This window comes from Chelonia mydas, chromosome 11 (genome assembly GCF_015237465.2).
Source record: "Chelonia mydas isolate rCheMyd1 chromosome 11, rCheMyd1.pri.v2, whole genome shotgun sequence".
Taxonomy (NCBI): domain Eukaryota; kingdom Metazoa; phylum Chordata; order Testudines; family Cheloniidae; genus Chelonia; species Chelonia mydas.
The window spans coordinates 21,062,651-21,080,850 of record NC_051251.2 but is presented as its reverse complement, the minus strand read 5'-3'; the positions used below and the strand labels follow the sequence as shown (position 1 = coordinate 21,080,850).

The following is an 18,200-nucleotide window of genomic DNA, read 5'->3' as shown; positions in this document are numbered from 1 at the left end:
TGGGAGTAGATGGGTCATTTACACAAAGTAAAACTATTTCCCCATGTTTATTTTCCCCTCCACCTCCCGCACTGTTCCTCAGATGTTCTTGTCAACTGCTGGAAATGGCCCACCTTGATTATCACTACAAAAGGTTCCCCCCCACATCCCCTAGCTCTCCTGCTGGTAATAGCTCACCTTAAGTGATCACTCTGGTTAGAGTGTGTATGGTAACACCCATTGTTTCATGTTCTCTATGTATATAAATCTCCGCACTGTATTTTCCACTGAATGCATCCGATGAACTAAGCAGTAGTTCACTAAAGCTTATGCTCAAATAAATTTGTTAGTCTCTAAGGTGCCACAAGCACTCCTTTTCTTTTTACAAATAGAAACGATAATCATCCACTTAAGATAGCATCATCCTCTTGGTGTCCCAGTGGGTCCTTGTGTTTTCTGTTCAGATTAAAAAATCCACAGAGCTGGGACTGTGTATTCCTTTCTGTTTTGTACATCGCTTAGCACACCGATGCTTACAAATAAATAGTAATAGACATGGTTGCAAGATTAGATAATTACTTTACTTTTGCATGCTGTATCATTACTGAGAAATAACTGTGCAGTCATCATGTAAATGAGACCCTCCTCAGCCTTAGTGCTACGATCTTATAATTGAAAAATGTGTGTTCAGTTATGGTTTAGTAACTACAGAATACTCTGGTTGAGTCTGTATATCCTAATTTAATAACTTATAAATATATTCAATTAGTCCATTGAAGAGTAATAATATAATTGGCACATTACCATCCCTGGGATAGAGCTGGTAATTTTTCTGTACTTAATGAGATTTTTTTAACCTCTGTTATAGGTTAAAGATATATATTTTTAATATAAAGAAATAGATATAAAAACATCCAAATGATTTCATGACAACATTTTCTCATTGTGGGCCAATCCAAATGCCATTGAAATCCATGGGAGTCTTTGCACTAACTTCAGTGGGGCTTGAATCATTCCATATATTTGGTCAGTTTATTCAGAAAGGAAAAATCCATGAAACTTCTGTCTGACATGTACACGTTCACATTGGGGTTCATACATAGTTTAAAGTAATTCAATATACATTTTGAATAGCAGAAAAGCGTTGTTTATAAGTTTTATAAACTCTGTATGCAACTGTGCAAGATTTGGTTTTTGTTTTGTTTTTTCAGCTGAATTTAAATGTCAACCAGGACGTTTTCAGTGTGGAACTGGACTTTGTGCTCTGCCAGCTTTTATCTGTGATGGAGAAAATGATTGTGGGGACAATTCTGATGAACTCAACTGTGGTAGGTGATTACGTGTAGCACCGAATTCAAAAATTGACTAAGATCTTTAGCTAAGATGATTTAAATTCTCATGAGAAACTCATCTGGAATTTTTTTTAACCTATCTTCCAGACACACATGTCTGCCTGTCAGGTCAGTTCAAGTGTACAAAGAATCAGAAATGTATTCCAATAAATCTAAGGTGCAATGGACAGGATGACTGTGGTGATGAAGAAGATGAAAGAGACTGTCGTAAGTTATCTTTAGAGAGTTTTGTACTGCACACTGATGGATAGTTTTAAACATAGAGTTTAAAAGATATATGTAAAATCACTGTATGCCCAATGAAAATCAGTTAACCTTTGGACTATTTGACATACAGTACTTGAGATATTCTGTGTACAGAAATCAAATACTTCTGTCATTGACTTCATATTTTTGTAACTATGACACTGAGAAAAAAGAGAGAATTCATTTTTAGAAAATTATATGGGTCTCTTATTTGGGTTAAACTGTATATATTACTCTGACCACTCCCACCACCATCTCTTGTCTCCTCCTTGGTCTTTTAGCATTCCTCATGTGACTTTCTGCCAGGGCCTGAAGGCAGCACAGTTTACTGGGAGAGGATACCTTTGTTCCTGCTCCTTAACTGAGAGAGGGTATAGGTTCTCGAACTCTTTATCCTACAGCACTTTTCCTTGGAGGTTATGGACTTCTCTTTTACGGGAGGTCTCTGCAAATTTACCCATATGACATTAATTTTAATAAAAAAATCAAAACAGAGAAAATGGAATTAAAAGAATTCATTTAAGCTAAAATACCTACATTGACATTTCTCATAAGATAAACTAGATAAGGTATTTTCAGCTTAGTTACAGAGCGGGAAACATTGAAGAGTTTACATCTTGTAAATATAATCTCTGATGTTTCCGGTGTGCCTATCAGCACCATACTGCCATCTAGAGAGACAGATGACTCCGTCACTCACTCAGCCTGTTATTCAAGCCCCCACTGATCCAGGGCAGCTACCCCATTTGTAAATTGGTTTTCTCCAGCTTCACATACACAATGGCTTGGAGACTCCATGCATTCTTTAGAAAAGGGCCGTTGAGGATACAAAGACCCTTGAATATTGATGATTAATAGCCACCTTTCGGAAGCCTAAGGTAGCTGAGTTACTGCTTTTCAGGAACCACATTGCCTGTTTTATGTTGTTTCAGTCAGGCCTCTTGTTAAATGAAGTCCGCAAGTCAGGATTTTGCGTAGTGGTCCGGATTCTGTGTCGCAATTACTTTTACAATACTGGTATGACTTACTACACTAGGCAGTGTGGCCTAGTGACTAGAACACTGGACTAGGACTCAGGACACCTGGCTTCTATTTCTGTCTCTGCCAGTGGTTGGTGGGGAATCTTGGGCAAGTTACTTCAGTTCACTGTGCCTCAGTTTACCGACATGTAAAATGGGGATAATATGGCCTTAGTAATGAAATGCTTTGAGATCCACTGATGAAAAGTTCTATATAAGAGCAAGGTATTATTATTATAAGTACTCTTACTACATAGGCATGACTGCATGATTTTCCACCTCAAACACTATAACATCGTGCTAATGTGTGAAAACCTGAAACTGAAAATGACTAGAAACTAAATATAAACAAACCCGAAAATTTTCTTTGCCCAAGCTGAGCTACGTGCAAAAAGTCAACAATATTATAAATAATGAAAAGCAAATTAGATGATAAATCTTTGTTTAGTTTTAATAATTTAGGATTTATTTGTAACATTGCCAAGAACGTTTGTTTGTTTTCTGAAATATGGGATCAGATTCTTTGCTGTGCTGAATTTATGCCTGGCAGATTGCGGGTGGGGGGGTGGGGGGGGGCAGACAAGTGGGAGGGGAGCACCAGGGAGCTGTTTTTACAGCTCCATAATTATCATCCCAGGTCCAGTGCAGATTAGCACAACCTAGAATGTGCTTAGATTGTGCCATATGGTAACTGACTGCAAGAGACTAAGCAGTTTGCAAAGCAATCCAGATATAACTCCTCCCACCCCTTTCTGTTCATGACATGCCCACTGTGCTGTGGGCCAAAGGGCAGGTGGCTTAGAACCTGGCTATGAGAACTCTACAGCTGATGGGAAATCCGGTTAAAGCTACATGTTTTGACTAACATTTGTTAGCATACCCACATTGAAGGTCATTTTCTGTTCTACTAATTTGCCATAGGCCATAATATTGCCAAATAAGTCGATGTTCATGGCCAGTCTTTTTTTTTTTTTAACTTTCTAAGGAGATTTATGAAGGAAGTCTCCTGAGCTAGTGAGATATATATACATTAGGAAGGATGTGAGGGAAGAAAATTACTTTTTGATTGGTGAATAACTAGGGATAGGATCCCTACAGGAAAGGGGCATTAATTTTTTCATACTCCTGGCTGTGCAGAAAATAATCACATGCCATCTCTCATGTGAGGAACTTTTCTAGCACTTTTTGTAAGGATTTAAAAGGAAAACCCATGAGTGCACTAAGAACCAGGTTTAGTTGCCAAGTTGGAAATCCTGGAAACTAAAGACACCCATACAAAACAGCTTTCAGAAACCAGGGAAAATTGGCAGCAATTCTTTACAGCAAAATCTTCTGTTACCTGGGCAATTATGTTGACATTGTGAAGTAGTTTTCACACTGGTTCTTCAATTCACTACTTTTCTTCAAAACAGTGAAGACAGAGCAGAAGGATGTTGGTGGCACTGGACACTGTTGTATACAGGGAGTCCTCAGACTTATGACACAATTCCTTAGAATTGCGTTGTAAGTCGAAATGTTGAAAGCCAAAACAGCTTTTCCCATAGGAATCAATGGTATGAAGGGGAGCTTGGTTCCTGATCTAAGGCTTGATACACTATTTTCACCATAATGACCCAGATTTTTGTACTGTATGAACTATAGATGACTAATGTTGCAACATCAATGTATTTATTGGTTTCAGAGTAGTAGCCGTGTTAGTCTGTATTCGCAAAAAGAAAAGGAGTACTTGTGGCACCTTAGAGACTAACCAATTTATTTGAGCATAAGCTTTCATGAGCTACAGCTCACTTCATCGGATGCATAAAAGTGGAAAATGCAGTGAGGATGTTTTTATACACACAGACCGTGAAAAAAAGGGTGTTTATTACTTCAAAAGGTTTTCTCCCCCCACCCCCCTCTACTGCTGGCAATAGCTTATCTAAAATGATCACTGCCTTACAATGTGTATGATAATCAAGGTGGGCCATTTCCAGCACAAATCCAGGGTTTAACAAGAACAAGTCTGAGGAACAGGGGGGAGGGAAGGGGGTAGGAAAAAACAAGGGGAAATAGGTTACATGCCATCATGTGCAAGCAATGCCCCTCTGCCATGTACATTGGTCAAACTGGACAATCTCTACGTAAAAGAATAAATGGACACAAATCAGATGTCAAGAATTATAACATTCATAAACCAGTCGGAGAACACTTCAATCTCCCTGGTCACGCGATTACAGACATGAAAGTTGCAATATTACAACAGAAAAACTTCAAAACCAGACTCCAGCGAGAGACTGCTGAATTGGAATTCATTTGCAGATTGGATACAATTAACTTAGGCTTGAATAGAGACTGGGAGTGGCTAAGTCATTATGCAAGGTAACCTATTTCCCCTTGTTTTTTCCTACCACCTCCTTCCCCCCCCCCTCGCCCCCGTTCCTCAAACGTTCTTGTTAAACCCTGGATTTGTGCTGGAAATGGCCCACCTTGATTATCGTACACATTGTGAGGAGAGTGATCACTTTGGATAAGCTATTGCCAGCAGGAGAGTGGGGTGGGGGCAGAGAAAACCTTTTGAAATGATAAACACCCATTTTTTCATGGTCTGTGTGTATAAAAACATCTTCTGTATTTTCCACAGTATGCATCCAATGAAGTGAGCTGTAGCTCACGAAAGCTTATGAACAAATAAATTGGTTAGTCTCTAAGGTGCCACAAGTACTCCTTTTTTTTTAATGTATTTATTGTATTTTGTAAAGAGCATTCAGATAAACATATAAACTCACATATGCCGCTCAGAATGCCAGCAACACAGGCTCAGAAAGCCAGGGAGAATGGCACACATGCTGAGCCTCAGCCAATCACTGTTCAAGCTTTCTGATTGGCTGAGCCTGGGGCTGGGAGCCAATCAAAAACAAGCAGCAACCCTACCCAACAACAAACTACCCTGCTGCCTCGAAGCCAATCAGAAGGGACCCCTTCCAGCTCCATACCAGTACTGTATAACGCAACCAGGAAATGATTTCAAGCGAACTTTATGCAAATCAAGCATCCTAAGGGCGAAACAAGCATCGTAGGGGCTAAATGAGCAGTCCATTGAAAAGTGTAGTAAGTGGCATTGGGCGTCGTAAGTCCGAGGACTCCCTGTACATTTAGATTTAATAAAGGGGCCCAAAGAGTCAAAGGTATTAACATGACCCAGAATCTATCCAACATTAAACAGTTTTAAACATTGTTTGGGATTTGCAATGCAAACCTCAGCCTGCTTAGTACCATGGGAAACACATACTGAAAAATATTACATTTTATTAAAAAGGGAAAAGCCATTAAAGCATTTGAAATGTAAAGTATTTAATAAGGCTTGCATTTTAACAGCATCCCTTGTTCCTTTTCCCTTTAGTTGCAGAGAGTCTTTAGAAGGAAAAAAACCCTTCCTAAGACAGTCTCTTAGTTGGTATTAAGATGGTAATTACTGTCCTTTGGAGGAAAAGAGAAGTTAGTTTGGTTGGGTTGCAACTGCTGTTGCTGTTGTTTAAAGTCCGATCCCATTTTCTAGAAGGCAAAACACGACAAATAATACACAAAAGGGGAAAGAACAGCAAAGATAGAAAATGCAGCTGTCACTGGTTTTAACTTGTAACCTTGCTGCTGCAAAACTCAGCCACAGAACACAGTCTTATCACCACTCCAAGACGTGGCAAAATTGTACCATGATATTGCATATAGCTGTCTCTTTCTGGTCACAGGCTTTGTGTTGCAAAACATGCAGACTTGGCCAGCTTAGCCAGATTCTTATTAGACAGAAGGAAAAAGGAAAGGGATAGGAAAGAGAAGAAATAAGGTAGGGGGTTGAAAAGAATGAAAAGGGAGAGGAAGGGAACATGACAAAGTCTCATATCCCATGTAGTGGCTGGGATATAGCTGGAACCAGTGAAGGTGGAGATGTCATCTGGGCCGGTTCTTTGGCCCGGTCCAGTCAGGACATGTCTTGGGAACAAGATGACAAAAGCCCAATGATGTTACAATGGATCTCTTGGTTCCAGGATATGGTGAGGATGGCAACCAGGATGGTGAAGCTTGCTCCTTCCCCTTTGTTTCAGTCATCAGATGTCCATCTTTCACTTCCTCTTTGCCAATTTTCCTCTCAAAGTCTCTTTACCCACAGTGCATTGCTCACACTGTTGATGGTAGTGCCCAGAAGAGAATGATGGGCCTTTTAACCAGAATATTGTTAGCATTTGGTCTATCGAATTTAACTAATGTTGAAAATGTTCTTGTTTGTAATCAATGGAACACTACCATAAATATTGTGCCTCTCTAAATTCATTTGTACAATGTTATTAATAATCAAATGGATTAAATAACAATAGAATGCATTAAAACAGATTGCTATTTTCCTGGAGATATCACTGAAAAACACTATAGAACTCATGGAGAGCCTGTTTTTAACATTTGGGGTTATTTATTTTAACAAAAAATGTTTTGAGCCTTGGCAAAAATATTTAGCTTTAAAAATAACTCCCTTTCTTTAAAGCGGAAAACAGCTGTTCTCCAGACCATTTCCAGTGTAAAACTACAAAACACTGTATTTCTAAACTGTGGGTATGTGATGAGGACCCGGACTGTGCTGATGGATCAGATGAAGCAAACTGTGGTGAGTCTGACAACAGTCAAACAAAGGAGTGCAGTCAGAGGCTTTTTGTTTAAAAGTAGTGACATTGCTTTATTAAAATCTCATATTTCTAACACCAGTATCTTTATAACTTTCTTGCTCAAGAAGACTTTTCCCAATTTTTTAAATTTATTTTTATTCTCTTACCATAAATTGTAATGGGGAAGTTGCAATGATATTAAATATGTCCTGTGTCATTATTTCAAAGTAATCATCTGATAGAATAGCTTTATTTTACCTGTGAAATCTGTCTTGAAGCATCTGCTTTATGGACAGCAGTTATAAAACAAATGACTCCCCTGAAACACTAGTGGCTTCTCTTTTTAATTCTTATCGCAGAATTACCCAGTGCCTATGAATTTCTTCCACATATTTTTTGCCTATTGTATTAAACTAAATGCTGGTAAATAAAAAAAAACTAATAACTGCGGTAAACATCTGAGTAGTTTAACTAGGTTACATTGTATAAAATAAACAGATTTTTGTATCAGCAATCACAGGAGTACTGATGGAACAGTCCAGCGTAAGACAGGCCTCACAAAGACTTAGCTGAGTATACATCCAGTGTTAAGCAACCCAAAAGCAGAATTTTGTAGTGACTTTTATGAATCCAATAGTAAATAGAAAAAAGCTTATTTATTTTCTTTGGGACTATTTCTTTTGTTGTTGTTTATTGCTCCCCTTTGCACAAAAAGTAAAATCTTTAGCATTTTTTGTTTCCTATTTGTACCTGAAAGGTGACTTGAAAGACTTTTTAACTGCAAAGACCCGAGTTCATGTTTTTCCAGTAATAGTTAAAAATATATTTTAAAATAGTAATATAGTACAGGGTCCTAAAGTCACTACCTACTTTCCATAGTAGTTATGTCATCACACATTGCAGGACAAACAGCAAACTTGGATTTTGATAAGTAAGTGAAAGAGGAATTCTCACTTTTGGTAAGTAAGTGAAAGAGGAAAGGATTTTTTTCATGTATTTTGTTTTAAATGCATTTATCTATAAACTTGAAATCTGTCATAAAATTTAATGATTTGGATTTCAAACATCTTTATTTTTAAAGGTTTTCAATTCACCTGCAATAACAGTAACATTTTATGACTTCATTAACTAACTAATCCTCCCAGGTCACTTATAAGGAAAGTAGATATAGTGTACTGAGGCTCCCAATTTTACAGATGGAGAAATCGAGAGAAACAGAAGCTAAGTAATTTAAACAAGGCTGGATGGCTTATTCTCATGGCTGCAAGTAGAATTCAGATATTCCTGGTTTCCAATCCTCACTCAGTTCACGAGATTATGGGCCCTCAACCTGGAGATCATGAACAGCTTTCAGGGGGTTGTAACTACCCTCTCTGTCCTTATGGATAATTATAGGGTGTATAGCTGGAAACCCATTTCTATTGCAACATGAGATCACAGGATGCAAAATGTTAAGGGTCCCCTGCACTAGACTCATATTGTCTCTTTAAGACGTGTCTTTGCATACTGACATAAAATACTTCATTCTTCTTTGAGTGGCCTCCACGTATTTACACTCCGGGGATGCTCCAACTGGGCATAGCTTAGATGGAAGAATTTGAACTAGCTGTGGGAGTGCTCACGCTGAGGAGAGAGCTAGGAGGGGCCCATGAGCACTTCAGCAGGCACTGCTAGTTAAAGTTCCACCATTCATAGGATTCCATTCTTAGGAGCCATAATAGAATCAACACTGGGCAAAGCAATCTATGACAGATTCTTAAAGATAAGATCACCTATACATCTAAACAAACTGTTATTTTCATTCTATGATTATTGGGCCTTACAGCCTAAACGAGTATGACTTCCTTGGATCTTTTATGAATGAGGCATTTGCAACACTGAGTACTGGAAAATTTCAGGCCCAGCATAGACAATATGGAAGGGCTCTGGGCATTCAAGAAAGGGAATTCCTATCTGTAATTTGGTGGTCCCACAAGAACAGACATACTGCGTCAGACCAAAGGTCCCTCTAGCCCAGTATCCTGTCTTCCAACCGTGGCCAATGCTAGGTGCCCCAGAGGGAATGAATAGAACAGGTAATCATCAAGTGATCCATCCCCTGTCGCCCATTCCCAACTTCCCATTCCAGCAGTGTAAAGAAAGAAGTCTTTCAATCCTCCCATGCCTTCACTGATAACCACAGCAAATCTCCAATTTCAGATGTATATGTGTGTGTGGGTGGGGGCATCTAAATAACAGCAGAAATAAAAGTTACACCTCTGTATTCTCAAGTTAAGAGCCATTCATTGGGCTCTCCGGTTCTTTCTACCATAAGTCTGCCACAGAGTGATATAAGTAGCTACAGACAATACAACCTTCATGTATTATCCTAACAAATGTAGTGGAAGGTGTGAACTCTGAAGTAATATGTTAATCCTTTATTTTTTATCTCTATATAATCTTCATGTATTCAGAATGGAAAATAGTATAAATAAGTGCTGCAAAAATAGCACATTACTACTAATCAAAGATACTGAAGCTAGGTAGTTTGTTGATTGTGATTTTGTATATATGGTTCTGTGTGAATGTGTTAAATAAAAGAAATATGCAGTGTTGTTGTAGCCGTGTTGGTCACAGGATATCAGAGACACAAGCTGTGTGAGATAATATTTTTTATTGGACCCACCTCTGTTGTTGAGAGAGACAAGCTTTCAGGCTTACTCAGAGCTCTTCTTCAGGTCTGGGAAAGGAAGAAGAAAATATCAGCATAAGCTCAAAGGCTTGTCTCTCTCACCAACAGATGCTGGTCCAATAAAAGATATTACCTTACCCACCTTGTTTCTCAAATAATAGAAGTAATATACCGAACTGTATATAAACCTAGACATTATCTTATAATCATAATTAGTTTATTTGAAATAGTACAAAGCATACCCATACTATTATGTATGTTATGTAGGTTATGAAAATTGCTAAAATAATTTTGAATCAACTATTTTATTATGAAAGTACAATATAATAATTAACAGTAGCGACATGGAAAATGAGATTTCACTAAAGGAGTATAAATCTGGTGGCATTAATGATTTTGAACCATATGGCATCCTCTCAGAAAAGTAGACAGAATAATTTGTCACGTTTGTTAATTTGCAAAATTTTCTTGTTTTTCCCACCTGTAGAGAGAGGTTTGGGAGGGCCGTCCGTGGAGGGAAAATCCATAGGAAGAGGATCCTGTTGTGCATTATGCTTTTTCCATCCCAATGACCTATACTGTCTCTAACGATACTATCCACTGGGTCTCAAACCCCTAGTGTGAGACAGATCAAACTCTCTGGTTCTTGACTGTGGAGTAAGGAAGACTATTCAGCATCTTCAAACCATGTCTTTGAGGCAGAACAATAACTGTAATACATGAACTTGCACTACCTTAGAGTCAGTTACTAGTTGCAGGGATATCAGATTCACTTTCAGATATCATCCCAAGAATTGAGGCACCTCATAGAGACTCCTTTAAATCCAGTATGAGGTTGTCCTGGAGTTCCTCAACCAGTAAATCCTCAAAACAACAGTCTGTGTCAGCCAAGATGGCTGAGCAGTGAGGCTCAGCATAGATGCTAGATACACTGGCAGAAATCTAGCTTCTGCCCTGGCAAGTTCAGTTAGGTAGTTTCACCATCAAAGTTATCTATGTCATAACCTACAAAATCCCACCACTAGAAGACTTCTCTGTCTCCAAAGCACTTCAACACTCAGTGTTTGAAGTTGGTAGTTCTGAGTTCCAACTTGTTGGATGAGGTGGAGCATCCACAGAAAATATCAAGGCACAAAGCATAGGGAGAGAACAGCAACAATATTACACACTGGTTTTAAAGCCCCCAACCTCATCAGACTTTGAAATGAAGCCTCTAGAATCTCTACCTCTTATTTGCCAATAAATGTACATAGTACAAGAATGGAGTATCAATTTTCACATTGTGTGGTCATAATTAGATTTACATAAAATATTAGCCATGGAACAGAGGTCATTAGCACTTTGCATCATTCTTATTTGTGACCATTTGGGCATTTCAGGATTTTTAAAAATGTGATTCTTGACCACTGGAGGAAGGCTGATCTGAATAGATATTTTTTAAAGAGCCAGTTAAATTCTTGGCACTAGCATCAAGAGCTCTCCCAGCAGTGGATGCTCTGGAAACCACTGGCTTGAAAAGATTAGACAAGAGTGATGATCTAGTATGGTGGTAGACAAGTTTATGATCCTTGTGATAATATGAAGAGTAGCAATGTTTATATTGAAAGCAAATATTAGCCTGGAATCGTAGAGATTCTTTCATTCCTTTTTGACATCAGAGCTGGAATTTACTGCTTGTTGATAATGTGAAATTGTTCATCTACTATGTTTCAATCTTTGGATCATTGCTGCAAACTCTGTAGTTTTTAGTATCTACTCAGTGATGGAAAAGTTTACTGATTGTTTTTGCAGTAGCCATGAAAATATTTTCAGAAATGCAATGGACATTCAGAGTTGAAAACATCAAGGCATTTTTTTTTTAGGTTGGGAATATATGTGATACTTAGTTGCGTATTTCTGGTGAAACATGATTAAGTTGTCCAAAAATAAGGTGTTTTTAAAAGAAGTGTTCTGATTATCTGATATAATTTTTAGTTGCCATTAATGAAATGAACAAATAAATGCAAATTTTCTTTTTTGCAAATTGACATCATTCTTGTTTCTTTGAATAAATCAAATAATACATAATCAAATGTAGAACGACTCTGGAATTACTGCCAAAGGACTGGCTTCTGAGATTGATACAAAATCATCATTTTTCCCTGAATATGTCAAGTTTCATAAACATGAGAAGTCCCTTTGCAATTATGAAGAAAGAAGAGGTTACTGATCCTGAAACTTAATTCAGAATACAATTTATTAACATTCTTACAGACAAAACATTAATTTTAGAAGAAAAATATTTTCAGTAGGATCTACTTAAAGTAAAAGTATTTTCAATAATAATGAGTTAATGCAGTGATACTCAGACTGAGGCTTGTGAGCTGCAAGTAGCTCTTTAATACATCTCCTGCAGCTCTTTGCGGCACATGATATTAAAACACTGTGATTTAATTATGAACCATACTGCTTTTACTATGTTATTAATCAGTTGCAGTTGATAAATACTTGGTCAGTAAAATATATTGTAAATGAAAGAGTGAATGAGGTCTTAGAATCACTGAGTTAAAGAATATATATAAATATAGATTTCACACAGAGGAATGTTAGCTATTAAAGCATTGAACATTTTTGGGACAGATTGTTCCCCTTAAATTTTGTGATTTGAAGGTTTTACAATTTATTTAGAAGAGTAAAATGTTGAAACCATTAAAATGGCAAAGGGCAAGAAATTATTTTTGCTAGTAGGTAGTGGATTTTTAAAGGAATTTAGGTTGACAACTATTTTTAGCTTTCCTAGCACCATTGTCTTAAGGAACTTCCCTACTTGTTCTTTGTTTTTGCATTCCACTAGCAAGTTTCCACCAGATATTTTCCTAGCTCTTACTCTATATCGACCACTTTTTTCCTGAGCCCCTTTGCATTCCACAGGGGTTTGACCTCCACTATCCTTGTGTTCTTAGCTGTGGAGTGCAAAGTGGTTCAGAAAAAGGTGCTGGAGATATAGAAAGAGTTAGGAAAATACCTGGTGGAAACTAGCTAGTGGAACCCCTATTCAGAATACAAGGAAAATGGGGTCCAGTTATAAAAGCTATCCTGCAGTTCTTTAAAAATACTGGGAGAGGTGACAGACTTTAAGTCATAACCCATTTATGAAGTCCAGTGAATGGCGATCATAGATTCAGGAAGTGAGTCTGCTGCACCACAAAATCCAGGAGGAGGAAGAAGAAGAAGAATAGGTGAGGACTGAAGAGAGAAGAGCTGCAGTAGGTAGCTTATACCCTGGAATTGGCCTTGAAAAGAGAGGACAGCTGGGGTGAATGGATTCTAGAAAGCGGCTAGAGAGTCTGGGAACTGCCAAGAAGAAGCTCTTCAGCAGCATACTGCAAGGAAGCCATATGAGGAGGAAGACTTCGCAAGAGAGAGGACTGGAAGACATAGTCCTGGGAAAGGCACCTGTGGATAGAAGTAGCAAGGGCTTGTAAGGAGAGGTCTTAGCTATTTAAACACAATGACGCTGGGCTGGAACCCAGAGAAAAGCACAGGCCTGAGTTCCCCTATCTCCCACAGAAAGGGGGATAGGAAAGCATCCTTGAGGAAGAGGAGGGCAAGGACTATAGAGCACAGGTCAGGGCTGAGACTGACAACCTGATACAGGGCCAAAGGACTTTTTATCGGTGGGACTCTTTATTGCCTCAAAAAGGGTGAAATTATGAACAACCTGACTGGATTTGTGAGAAGCTGACCGTTACAGAGCCAAGCAGCTGTCTGGTGTGGAAACTGAGGCAGAATTGCTGCAACAGCATACCCAACCATGTGTGGACACATTGTCTGGTGAGTTAGCTCCGTTATAGAGCCTAAATACCTTTAAAAATCTGGACCTAAGTATCAATAGTGATTTAGGCCTCAATTCAGCCAAGCACTTATGCAAATGCTTAATATTACACACATTCTTAAGTGCTTGGCTGAATTGGGATCCTAGTTACTCAACTTTTATTGGTATCAGTAATGTTGGTATTGTAGTATTAACTATATATGTTACCATAGTACCCAGAAGTCCCAGCTGCGATTGAAGCCCCATTCTGTTGAGCATCCTACAAACACAGATAGAGATGATCCCTGCCACAGAGAGTTTACAGTCTAAAACAATGGCTCTCAGCCTTTTCAGACTACTGTACCCCCTTCAGGAGTCTGATTTATCTTGTGCACCCCAAGTTTCGTCTCACTTAAAAACTACTTGCTTACAAAATCAGACATAAAAATACAAAAGTGTCACAGCACGCTGTTACTGAAGATTGCTTACTTTCTCATTTTTACCATATGATTAAATCAACTGGAATATAAATATTGTACTTACATTTCAGTGTATAGTATATAGAGCAGTATAAACAAATCATTGTCTGAATGAAATTTTAGTTTGTACTGAATTAGTTAGTAATTTTTATGTAGCCTGTTTCAAAACTAGGCAAATATTTCAAGATGACTTGAAGTACCCCCTGGAAGACCTCTGGGTACCTCCAGGGGTAGCATACCCCTGGCTGAGAACCACTGATCTAAAAGACACAGACAGACTAATAGTCGAGAGTGGGAATGTAGCATGTACTCTCTAAAAGCTATTTATTATTCATGGTCTTTTGTGAAAGCAGAAGGTTTGTTTCTGGGGTTGGGGAACTTAAAGGACCTGCTTTGCTGCTTAGATTTAGTGTCCTGATAAATGAATTATATAATTTTTTGCTGTTGGATGGTCATTATTTTAATTGTAATATTCTTCGGGGTACCTACAGCTTTTTGTATGGCTGTCTTGTATTGTTGTTTAAACAGAAAGAAAGAAAAAAAGAAAGATGAGAATTAGTAGTTGCCACAGTTTTGTTAGTTACATATTTTGTGGGGGTGGGGGCGGTTATTTGAGGACAAGTTGGAGCCTGTGTGTGTATAAAATGTCGTCATAATTCATCATGATCATCATCAAGGATTTTGTACAGATCATGGCAGAGGGAGTCTTAAAGAGAGGTTTGAAAAAGGAAACTAACGGGTATATGGATTTTATCAGTGAGTTTTCCCATGTGCAAGAAGCAGCATGGGAGAAAGTGGTGAAGTGAACTAGTGGGTAGAAATATCTGGGACTATTGGAGCAAAGGCAGGAGTGAGCATTGCGGCAATAAGTTACTGGATCAGCTAGGTAGGGCCTGTCAAGATGGTGAAGATTTTTAAAGGTAAAGACGACGAGAGACCAGGATACATACTCATGGTAAAGCATATTCAAAAATTATTTTGATATCTCATTCTAACTCCTAGGTTTGCACAAAGCCGGGCTTGAAGCACAAGCACGGCAAGCAGCTGTTTGAGGCACATCAAATGCAGTCTCTGCATTCCATTGCACTGACATGTAATTTTAAAAATGTCATTGTGGCTTTTATAAAACAAACTTATTAGAGATGTACTTTTATGCAAAGAAAATATGCCACTGGTAATTTTTTTTACTTTGCAAGGCTCTCTGTCATTTCCCCCTATCTCCCTTGAACCTGAAAGAATAAAGTACAACAGAAAAAAATCACATGCAAATAAAACACAAAAATAGCTGCATCCTATTGGAAAAGTGCTGCTGCTGTTCAGAACTGCTCATGCGTCCACAAAAGGCTTTATCCATAATCAGATGTTGTGAGTGTAAATGCTTGTTTCAAAATCCTACGTGCTGACTGAAGAAAACTAATTTCATTTGGGTTTTATATACTGCAGACATCCTGTCTCTGATGCAGTGAGTGGTTAAATCAAAAGTGTGGGAAAACACTATGTTTTTCACTAGATTTGTGGGTATAGCTCCAATTAATTATAGCATTATAAGTGTAAACACACCCATTGCCCAATATATCACTTTGTACTCTGTTGCATAAATATGCCTATAGTTTAGTCAGGGGTCCCATTTGGCGGAGGGCTCTAGCCCCTCCCATCCCCCCAGGTTTCATACTTGAGGTCTGTTCACAGTACATACCCTACCCTAGATGGAGCTCTTAACTGCAACACAGCTTGAGTGTGATATGTGATGAGTAAGGCTATGATTTAACCATGGGTATTTTTAGTAAAAGTCATGGACAGGTCACAGGCAAGAAACAAAAAATTACGGCACGTGAGTATCATAAGTACCCAGACTGCTGCACTGGGCAACACAGTATGGAGAGGAAGTGAGCAGCCCTCAGTGGTGAAAGAACAGGTTAAGGACTATTTAGAAAAGTGGGACATGCACAATTCCATGGGTCCAGATCTAATGCATCCAAGGGTGCTGAGGGAGTTGGCTGATGTGATTGCAGAGCCATTTGCCATTATGTCTGAAAATTCATGGCGACTGAGGGGAGGTCCTGGACAACTGGAAAAAGGAAAATATAGTGCCCATATTTTAAAAGGGAAAGAAAAAGAACTCGGGGAACTACAGACCTGTCAGCCTTACTTCAGTCCCCGGCAAAATTATGAACCAGGTCCTAAAGGAATCCATTTTGAAGCACTTGGAGGAGAGGAAGGTGATCAAAAACAGTCAACATGGATTCACCAAAGTCAAGTCATGCCTGACCAACCTGATTGTCTTCTATGATGTGGTAACAGGCTCTGTGGATATGGGAAAAGCGGTGTATATGATATATATTGACTTTAGCAAAGCTTTTGATACGATCTCCCACAGTATTCTTGCCAGCAAGTTAAAGAAGTATGGATTGGATGGATGCACTACAAGGTGGGTAGAAAGTTGGCTAGATTGTCAGGCTCAACGGGTAGTGATCAACAGCTCGATGTATAGTTGGCAGCCGGTATCAAGCGGAGTGCCCAGGGGTTGGTCCTGGGGCCGGTTTAGTTCAATATCTTTATTAATGATCTGGATGATGGGATAAATTGCACCCTCAGCAAGTTCGCAGATGACACTAAGCTGTGGGGGGATGTAGATATGCTGGAGGGTAGGGTTTGGGTCCGAGTGACCTAGAATAATTGGAGGATTGGGACAAAAGGAATCTGTTGAGGTTCAACAAGGACAAGTGCAGAGTCCTGCACTTAGGAAGGAAGAATCCTATGCACTGCTACAGGCTCGGGACCGACTACCTAAGCAGCAGTTCTGCCGAAAAGATGGGGATTACAGTGGATGAGAAGCTGGATATGAGTCAGCAGTGTGCCCTTGTTGCCAAGAAGGCCAACGGCATATTGGGCTGTATTAGTAGGAGCGTTGCCAGCAGATCGAGGGAAGTGATTATTCCCCTCTATTCGGCACTGGTGAGGCCACACCTGGAGTACTGTGTCCAGTTTTGGTCCCCCCACTACAGAAGGGATGTGGACAAATTGGAGAGAGTCCAGCGGAGGGCAACAAAAATGATTAGGGGGCTGGGGCACATGATTTACGAGGAAAGGCTGAGAGAAATGGGGTTATTTAGTCTGCAGAAGAGAAGAGTGAGGGGGGATTTGATAGCAGCCTTCAACTACCTGAAAGCTTGGGTTCCAAAGAGGATGGAGCTGAGCTGTTCTCAGTGGTGGCAGATAACAGAACAAGAAGCAATGGTCTCAAGTTGCAGTGGGGGAAGTCTAGGTTGGATCTTAGGAAACACTATTTCACTAGGAGGGTGGTGAAGCACTGGAATGGGTTACCTAAGGAGGTGGTAGAATCTCCATCCTTAGAGGTTTTTAAGGCCCAGCTAGACGAAGCCCTGGCTGGGATGATTTAGTTGGTGTTGGTCCTGCTTTGAGCAGGGAATTGGACTAGATGACCTCCTGAGGTCTCCTCCAACCCTAATATTCTATGATTCTATACCCCTGATTGCATCCTGGGGGAGGGGCGTTGTCTGGAGGGGGGAACCTGTGGCACCAGCAGCTGTGAGGAAGCCCTGGGGGACCCATGGCACTAGCTGTAGGGAGAGGGACCTGGTGCAGCTGGCTGCAGGGCCACCCAAGCATCTGGCTGCGAAGTCACTCCAGCAATGGCTGATGTGGCTGTCCCCAGAGCCCCTGAGAACTGGCTGCTGCAGAAGTTACGGAGGTCACAGGAAGTTACATGATCCGTGAGTGCCATGACCTCTGTGACAAACACAGAACCCTAGTGATGTGCTGCTCCCAGCTTCTGCCTTTGGGGCAGAGAATTTTTTTTATAAACAGAGGCAGGGTGATTAAGATAACTAAAGGCTTGTCATTAAATTAAATTAGGGATCATTAGATGATCCTGAAAGCATTGCCTGGCACTCCAGTTAAAAGATAGAAAACAAAAGGTAGGAATAAATGGTGAGAATGGAGAGAGGTAAATAGTGATGTCCCCCAGGGGTCTGTACTAGGACCAGTGCTGTTCAACATATTAATAAAT

General features: G+C 39.5%; 1 protein-coding gene across 1 annotated transcript in view; it reads left to right on the top strand.

Annotated features, from left to right (window-relative positions):
* The window catches only part of LRP1B (LDL receptor related protein 1B), a 1,293,242-nt gene that overhangs the window by 1,124,954 nt on the left and 150,088 nt on the right, over positions 1–18,200 (top strand). Inside the window, 3 exon segments of the mRNA XM_043525164.1 lie at positions 1,191–1,307; positions 1,419–1,538; positions 7,110–7,229. Of these exon segments, the coding sequence (XP_043381099.1) occupies positions 1,191–1,307; positions 1,419–1,538; positions 7,110–7,229 (357 nt within the window).